The sequence below is a fragment of the Seriola aureovittata genome, chromosome 5 (genome assembly GCF_021018895.1).
Source record: "Seriola aureovittata isolate HTS-2021-v1 ecotype China chromosome 5, ASM2101889v1, whole genome shotgun sequence".
Classification (NCBI taxonomy): Eukaryota; Metazoa; Chordata; class Actinopteri; order Carangiformes; family Carangidae; genus Seriola; species Seriola aureovittata.
Window position 1 is genome coordinate 9,370,397 of NC_079368.1, and position 9,258 is coordinate 9,379,654.

Consider the following 9,258-nt stretch of genomic DNA (forward strand, 5'->3'; position numbering starts at 1 on the left):
TCAGAGGTACACTGAAGATGGATGATGACATTGCTTTTCAGGGCTGGGTTCTCCCTGTCCAAGACACTTCATTACTTTGGCACTCAAGACAAATCCAGTACTGACCTAGAGGTACCAGTACAGGTGCAGTTTAATTTGCTTGCATCAAAGCTGTGTTATGTCTTCAGCCTCATATGAAACAGCAGCACACATCCAAAGCTGCAGGCATCCAGTGAGATGTGGATCATGGATAGACTTCCTGTATGACCAGAGTCCTGAGGAGGGACTGTCATGTGTACACAATATCTGAAAATTAGAACAAAAACGATTATCAACGATACAAAGTTAATAAACATATGTAAATGGTCAACAAAAATGAAATAGCACCTACATGGGGACATAAAACATAAAATGTGGAGCAAAATATGGGTATAATCTCAAAATTTCTAAATAAGCAACTATAGACCTTTTTCACACGCTCTGACTTGTCATAGTAGGAAAAGCTAAACCAAATTGTGTTACTATGGCTCTGCTCCATCAAGTGTCCCTGTAAATCATGCCAGTGAGCCAGCATGCACAAGATCAGGACCCTGGAACTGGTTCATTTAAATGGAATGCAGTTGTGTTTCATGTTATCAGTTACACCTGTGGTTTTCCTACTACAGCAAGCCAAAATGTCTGCTGTGAAAAAGGTCTATAAGCTTTATTGCCTCAAAGTGTTGTCTTGTAATATTGTTTTTGTAAGTTATTTCTTGGCACAGCAACCTAAACTCACTGTTGTAGAGTAAATAAGTACATTTATCCAATACTGTCCTTAAATACAAATTTGAGGTACTCGTACTCTGCCGTAACCATGCTACTTTATACTTCTAATACAGCACAATTCACTTTTTATGATTTTTATTTCACTTACATAATTTATAATGAGCTTATGGATGCATTGTTGTAGATTCAACCAAACAGTAGGCTACATCAAATAGTCAAATAATACCTCCAACAATAAAACGCCGATTACGCGTTAATAATAATTAACAGGGTAATTTTTTCTGAATAGAGTACCTTTTATTTTTCAAGCTTTGGTACTGTCATTTAAGCGACACTTTCAATGCATGACTTTTACTTGTAAAACAGTATTTCTATAAGTGGTATTGCTACTTTTACTCAAGTAAAATGCCATAAATTCGTTGCACGCGAGTGTTAAAGTAAAGCCCTGCAGAGTACGAGCACAGTGTCGAGACGAAATCGCAAAATTAAGGGACCAAGTCTTTTCTTTGTCAGTTGACAGTTTACTGTTACACATCGCCGCTTTGACAGCTTCAGCAGCAGCCTAACGTCAGCTAGCTAACATTATCTGTAGCAACCAACAAGCTAGCAATATGTCAGATAGCAACCCCGCAGGCACAAAGACGCAGCTACAGCTTCGTCTCAAACCGACAATGCAACGCCCGCACATACTGCGTGCAAGCCGACCTACATTTGCGGCACACAGCTAAAAGATTCATGTCTTGAATTTCAACTGCAGTTAAGTAGTTGAGACCTGGCTAGCACAAGAAAAGCCAGCTGTCAGGCTAACTAACGGGCTAGCCGTAGCTCTATTGAACTGTAACGGGGATGGAGTCTGTCCCCAAGTACGACAGCAACATACGGATAAATCTACTTTTGGCTTTAAGGTATATCAAATACGCTACAAAACCTTACATGCTGCGGCCTGTCCGAGAATATTATGCGATATGAAGCATTTTAAAAGTACCTCAGTTTCTGATTGTTTCTCCCTCCAATCTCAGCTTCCCTTCCCCCGTCCAGTGGCCACGGTAATTTCAAGTGCATCTTGGGAATTGTGGTTTCCTGTCCGACTCTAGCCTCATTACGTCATTGCTTTTGCTCTCTCTCCTCGTATTGTAGACTATCGCAGAGCAAGCTGCCTGTGACCTCCTTTTCTGTCTACACCTCCTATCAGCACAGATACTCTCCTTTGCTCAAAATACTGTAAAAAGTCTCTTTTTTTTCTCTTTGATACAAATTATGAATATGATAATTATGAAAAGACCAATAATAGAAAAATTTAATCAAGGCTCCCATCAGTTCCAAGGATTCAATAAGACTGCCTGATAGTTTGTTTTGTCTTCCTGGTAAACTTATCTGCACTGGATAATCTTCCCTTTCCTACCCCAGAGTTTCTCCACTCCTCTCATTACATAAATAACGAAACAAGATCTGTGAGTGGCTACAACTCTCCTCACATCTGCTTATGTTCAGATTTTGAGGGATTTCAAGCAGATGTAGATTATTACCCTCTGGAACATTCTTTCAAGGAAAAAAATGTTTGTTTTGCATTATGCAGGCCAACTCTTGGAACTATTCTGCTGAAGTTTTTTTTTTTTTTTTTTTTTTTTTTAAGTCAGGCTCAAACCAAACTGGGCATTTCTCTTGGGCATAAACTCTCTAAAAGCCTATGGTAAAAAGTGAAAAACACAGCTACCGCAGTTCACAGGTTACAGCCAGCCATTACTTCCTATTTCACCTCAGAAATTTCCTTCAGGCCTTAATGGTATGACATAATTGGGCGACATTTATCTGAAATAGTGCTGGTGAAAATATTGCGGCCAACTAAATCATGTGAGATGGAGAGTGAGGCCTCAACTCGTCAGCTTAACTAATCTTGGCCCCTGCAGTCTGCAATGCATCCAAGCTGTTGCAAAACATTTTGGATCGATTAAGGCTTCACAAAATAGGAAAAATGTTACACAACTGGCAATAATGGAGGACAGATTTCCTGTTTGGGATGAGATCCGCCGTTACTTGATCTCGGGGAATGTGCTGCTGGCTCGCACTGGACTGCTCGCTGCTGGACTCCTCACACATCTGAATGGCCAAACACCTGCTCATTCTGGCAGACTGTCAGTCTGAAAACCCGTGAAGCAACAAAAAGACATTTTTTTATGAACTAAATTTTTCACGGTTTAAAAAATAACCTTCAAATTCATCCATCTCCTCCCTGTTGAAGTGGAATCATTGTGCAACTGCTGTGTAGTTTCCAAGGTGAGTTTTATGTTTTCAGTTCAGTTTTTTGTTTTGCTTTTGTGTATTTTTTTCCTATGGGGATAGAATAGATGTCATATTCAAAGTGTGCATATGGACTGTGTTTTCAGTCTTTATCTTTGCAGTTAAGCAAGCACTGAAATATTTTATGAGCTTTTATTTAAGTTGTTATACATCAGGATAGGACAGAGTAATCATTCGCAAAACTGCTTCTCTCTATATCCAACAGTATAATAGAAACATAAAAACATAAATATCAGTGACATTGCAATCATTTATTCACATGGCAGTCACTGTAAAGTAACCCGTCAGTGCAACATCAATAAATAAATAAAACACTGACATAAAAGTTCAATTTCACCGCACAGGGAGGGGACAATAACTGAGGTGTTATCAGAAGGAAACAATGTGCCATTTGTGTTACATGTTTTATGGCTCACACTAGCTCAGTGTGCCTTCCAAGGTGGAGAGGAGTGATGTGGATGAATGTGTCAGAAACAATCAAGGCACACAATGTGTAAGATTGGTGTTGGCGATGCAAAATCTCATGACAGAGTTTCTATTCATAGGGGCAAGAAAAACACAGATTTGCAAAATTAAACCAACATTTGTGCTCAGATTTTCCTAAGATCTCACACAAGCATCATCTTCATCTGACCTCCTTAACACTCTCTGGATTTTCTTGGGGTTTTTTTTCAGCAGTTACAAGCAGATTTATATGATTTTTTAATGAGCAGTGGTTGCTTTTCTGCCACTGTTGAGTGCACTGTGCCAAAGCTCAAGATGCATCTTGTGTCAGCAGGCATGAGCCATCTCCATAGAAACATTATTAGCCATCCTTTGCCTGAGGTGGTTGGCAAAGTCCACCTGCGTCTGAGAGAGCACTTTGTGTATGATTGTCTTTGGGATCCAGCCCTGTGTACGACAAAGAGACATAGACAAAGCCAGTGTTAGATTGGATGCCATAATATTTAGGTGCTGTTTTTTATTTATTTATATATATACAGTTTTGACTTTTAGCTCTTGAATAAATTTCATTGCAAATCCCACTGTGGTTACAGTGGGAAATAAAGTCATGGGAGTGATGTACCTTCAGATCTATACTTAGTAACCAGGTGAACTTGGTCTTATTTGGGTCTTCAGCACACGGCTTCATAACTATACAGGTAGGCCCATTCTCCGCCCTGGAAAATGCAAAGATCAGTATGAGGTGCAGTATATCCATCCATCTACTGCACACAAATAGCCTGATTGCTCTATATCCAATCATTTCTCCATACAGACACATCGATGCTCACACATATCATAAAAGGTAAATTACTTTCCACTACTGGTGACTCCCCTGCACTCACCTGACTACACCCCTCTGCTCGGGCATTCTTGGGTGCTGGGTGGACATTCCAGCCAAGAAGCAGGTGGAGCCTCTGCGTTTGGCGCAACGGACGCTGACAAAATCCCTCGGTCCCACCACATTGCCGGGTGTCTCTGCCGAAACCTCGTGGGTCACCATTGTGTCCTGGCCGATCTTTTGAAGGATCTGCGGGATCCCATTGTGAAATTATATAAATGGTCTCAGATAGACGCTGTCAGTTTATGTTTCAAAAAAAGTAATCCCCATTCATTTTCCAACTCCTGGTGCTTCAACTCTCTTACCTTGACCTGTTTGACATTAGGGTTCCACTCGCCCATTTGCTCCATGTTCCCCACAAGCTCTTCATAAAGATTTTCAGGATGTTGCTCCAGCATCACCTCCAGCTTGAACACCTTCCCAACGTCAGGCAACACCTTACTCAGGACTTTGTCTCCGTTTGCCTGTGGGAGGGTGGAAACAAGCACAGGAAGTCTTCAAGTGTCTTCTTTCAAATTTAAAACAACATACAAATTCAGATGTGTCACATCCCACTCAAACTGTAAATCATGAGATGCGCACCTTTAATCAACCTGGCAAAGTAGCAACAGCCATGTCTTTTGAAATTACTTCATACTTCACTGAACTGTTATTCTACTATGTGGGTGCTGTCTCAATACTCACAGCTACAGTTTCTATGGTCCAGCCGTCCTGCTCGCTGAGGATGCCGATGGCCTTCTGCAGTGCATCCTCACCTTGCTTCACATAAGACATCTCCTCCTCGCTGTATCCATCCTCCTCTTTAATCCGAGAGCCTTAAAACAGAGCGGCGACTCAGTGAATCATGTCTGTTAACTTCCCACAATTATGTTACTGTATTTCTAGGATGAAATATTAGTGTTACATGTCATATAGAGTCTTGCATTATGTGTATCTGTGTGTATAACCGCGTGTGACAACTCACTGAGAAGGGAGCTTCGTCTGCGAACTTGGCTGATCCAGTTACTGGGGCCTGGGCCTGCCAGTCTGTTGAGCTCATGGTGAATGGCCACCATGGCATTCTTCCTCAAACCTGGAAGACGCAGAAAAAAAAAGCTTGCAGTTACTACAATATTAAATCCATTAATTACACACAAAGTATATCAAAAGAAAGAAAATCACAAGAGAAGAAAATAATAAGAGAGCATAAGGCTCCGTCTTTATCCATTCATTCAGCCACATGCACAACTCCATGAGGAAAATGTGCATTTTTGAGCATAATGTAAAACAGGGAGAAAACTAGGCCAAGGCAACAGGTTTAAATGTTTGTCCAAACCAGGTTCTCTCACTCACCTGTCATGTTTCTCATATGCCGGTAGGAGATGCCAGCGCACAGTTTGAAGGTTGCAGGCAGCATTTTCTTTTACAGGAGTTTATAGCAGCTTTAAGAGAACTGAGAAACTATGAAATCAAGTAGATCACAAAGATTCAAATTCTGGCTGAGCTGTAAATGCTCTTGAAAGAAGTGGCCGAACGGCTGAGAGTGCTGTAGAGAGGAATTTGGATTTCTGTCTGTAGCCGCTTCAGAGTGTCTGTATATATAAGAGCACTACACACAAGGCCGCCGTGCTATCACCACATAGATAAACACACACATCACCTCACTGTACCAATGGCCATGTCACCAAGGTTGCTTCACGGACATGACGAGCCTGTCTCAGAATCTCACAAACACTGTGTCAGATAACGTCCAGTGCCCAGGCCCACTGCCTCGCTCACACACACACACACACAACACACACACACACACACACACACACACACACACACACACACACACATTCCCGTAGCAGTGGGCGACAGAAACAGCCTCTCTTCAGTGATGAGAGAGTCCAACACAGAGGTCATAGGGAGAGACCCTGAGTGATTCATCCATCCCTTCATGGTCCATTGCAGCCTAAACACTCACTGTGGAATTTAAGGGCAAAAAAAAATTCCATCCAGTTTGGCTTGTTTCTTCCCCCTTAATGATTGATATCTTGGTATGAGGTATGCATCTCAATTGTCATTATCACTGAGTGGAAATGACCAGTCATTAATCATAATGTTCTGTTTAGCATCCTGGGGACTGTAGGCTCTCGTTAGCATCTCAAAAAGACCCAAACAAACTTAACATTGCTTTATCGCCTTGATATTGTATTTCCCTAGCCTTGAAAAGTTGCTTACAATTTCATATGTTTCCAAAGTCAGCCACAGAAATGAATGCATGACATTGTATTTAGAGTCTCAGATAATCTGAACAACAGGTTTAGATACAATGGATTTCCATATGCTTTATATCAGTGATTGGTGTTGACATTACTTTCAGTTATTTTGGACAGTTTAGGTCAGCTCAGGTAACACGGAGTCTAACTGACCCCAAACATGGGTCACATTACAATTTACACTAACATACTGTGCATGTCTTGTCAGTGAATGACTTTCTGGCAAATAATAGTGATAAACTGTATATTTGCTCCTGCATAGCCAATATAACAACATTAAATATGTACTTATTTGGTGTGATAACAATGCCTTATAATTTCTGACCTTTTGACCAGTTTGTTGCTAAGTGAAGGTCTTACTACTTCGGTAGATTTCTATGTATTGGGTTTTAAGAAGCTCAGAAGAAAAAAACCCAAATATTTAAAGGGAAGAATTGATTGATTTTGCAGTTATTATCATTATTTTTATTTTCATTATTACAACTAGAGTACAACAGTGGGGTCTGTGGGAAGAAGTAAAGCCAGTTTTAATAAAACATTGGTGTTAACACAGTGGATCTAGAAACTACTGTACTGTAAGGTCCAATGTGAGTGTTGGTAACCACCTTCCCTTGAGGATCCCTAACTTAAACGTCACATACTGCTCGTGTTTTCTTATGTGCAAAAAGGGCATTGTGACAATATGCTCAGTCAATATAGTTTCTTCTCAGTGGGGTTAATATTTCTCAAAAGCAGCCCTATCAGTTTTTCCATGGTGGTTAGTCAAACACATCACATTTCATAATGCTGCCATCCAAACATCAGCTACATGATTCTGCTTCAGCCTCATTGTCAGTGAGACTGAATCACCCTCTGGAAGTTTATCCAACGGGCTCGCTTAATCGTCAAATGACGCAGTGCGATCCGTAACAAACATGTTTTATCAAGCTGGGCAAGTGTTTTGACAACCTTATTCACTCCACCTAAGCAAAATCCAAACTATCTAACAGCAATATTGCCTCAGCGAGCTGCACGTCAAGCATGCTCTCAGAGTCAACAGTGCACATGACCACAGGAATGGAAACCAGTCAACAGAGTGTAGCAGGCCATCCGATTAGTGAAGCGCAGAGAAAACAGGAACAAATTAATAAATCGCAAAGAATGACTGAAGTCACCTTAACCTGCAACCTTGCATCCCTCTGGCTAGACGGCAGGAACTATCCATCAGTCCCTTTGGCCTTCTGCAGGGTGAGTTGTCTCATTTAATATGGGAACACACAGGCCTAGTACTATCTGACCCGTAACTCAGCCACGGCTCTTGTTCTGTAAAGCTCTTTTTTTTGAGACAAAGTGGGTCATATGTTTCTGTTGGTTCTCTATGTGACATGAGCAGCATTATGTTTTAATGAGCTTCAGTCCTGGGGCAAACTGTATTACTCTAATGTGGATCCTGGCGAGGGTTTAAGAACCCGAAGAAGGTTATGTCCATGGCCAGACAAAGTCAGCGTTACTTTGTCATGAATGTTGATGTATATTATAGTCTTACCAACCTGTTAGAGTTGATGATCACACTGGGACACAGTAGCTTTATGACAAATGCATTGCATTTAAATAAAGGTTTATTCAGTACTGAGAAGCCTTCAGGACAAATGTTTGTGTGTATATCTCCTTTGCAAATATTTCCCTGTTATGGTGCCTCTGTTTTTTTTCCCATGATTCCATCTGAGTCAGGCAGTGAGGGCATTCCTTAGCAATGTCATGGGGTTGCACAAAGGGTGTCTAATATACTACAAATTCCATGGTTAATGAAGTAATGAAAATATCATTTTCTTGGACTACATGTTCAGTTATTCAGTTAATAGATTTACCAGTGAGGGACTCTCATAGTAGGATGGATTAACACCTTTAAAAGTTAGTCTTAAAACCATTTTGTCACGCCCACATGTACGATGAAACAGCTTTTCATTGCTGTAATTGTTCCTCCTGTCGTTAGTGACCAAAAACAAACAAAACATTTCAATGAAAGAGATGAGGGGACAAGACCCACAGTCCTCTCTCTGTACATTGTGAACTTCAGCTGAAACAAACTATATATAAACAGTTAAAGTGTTTCTAGTGTAAAATTGCCTTTATCGAGCTGTGGTGGAGGGATGGTAACGGCAAAGAGAGAATTTGGTACTAAAAACAGTGTAACTGTGAAAGATTTCTCTAACTGACTAACTGACTAACTGACTGCTGAGGCCTCATGTCAGCTTTGGGTGAGTTTTTTTTTTTACACGGTTCACACTGTGGACTTCGTACCACATCCCTTACACTCGAATCGCATACGGGATCTCTTCAAAGGTTCAAAGGAACACATCTTTACTTAGGACCATAGTTATAGATTCAAAGCTCACATGTATTTGGCTGTAGGAGAACATGGTTATGATAAAAGTGGAATGGTTTTCCCTGAAAAGTCACAGTAAAATACTACTACTACTAATACTAATACTAATACTAATACTAATAATAACAATGACAATGATAATTTAACACTGGGTGTCTGCATCTAAATGGTCTCATTATGAAGAAAATTACATAATGTTTAAGAAAAGTTAAATGGCCATGTTATTACAGTATGACAATACCACTGCAAAACTAGATTATAGCATTATTGTATTCCTATAAAGA

General features: G+C 40.5%; 1 protein-coding gene across 1 annotated transcript; it reads right to left on the reverse strand.

Moving 5' to 3' along the window:
* Nucleotides 1-3,809: 3,809 nt before the first annotated feature.
* Nucleotides 3,810-5,994, reverse strand: star (steroidogenic acute regulatory protein). The gene is made up of 7 exons (XM_056376370.1): nt 5,699-5,994; nt 5,331-5,438; nt 5,051-5,181; nt 4,672-4,830; nt 4,371-4,555; nt 4,109-4,202; nt 3,810-3,933 (listed from the first exon to the last, which is right to left on the reverse strand). The coding sequence occupies exons 1-7, from the start codon at nt 5,760-5,762 to the stop codon at nt 3,814-3,816; spliced, it is 861 nt and encodes a 286-aa protein (XP_056232345.1). The 5' UTR covers nt 5,763-5,994; the 3' UTR covers nt 3,810-3,813.
* Between the last annotated feature and the right edge of the window lie 3,264 nt (nt 5,995-9,258).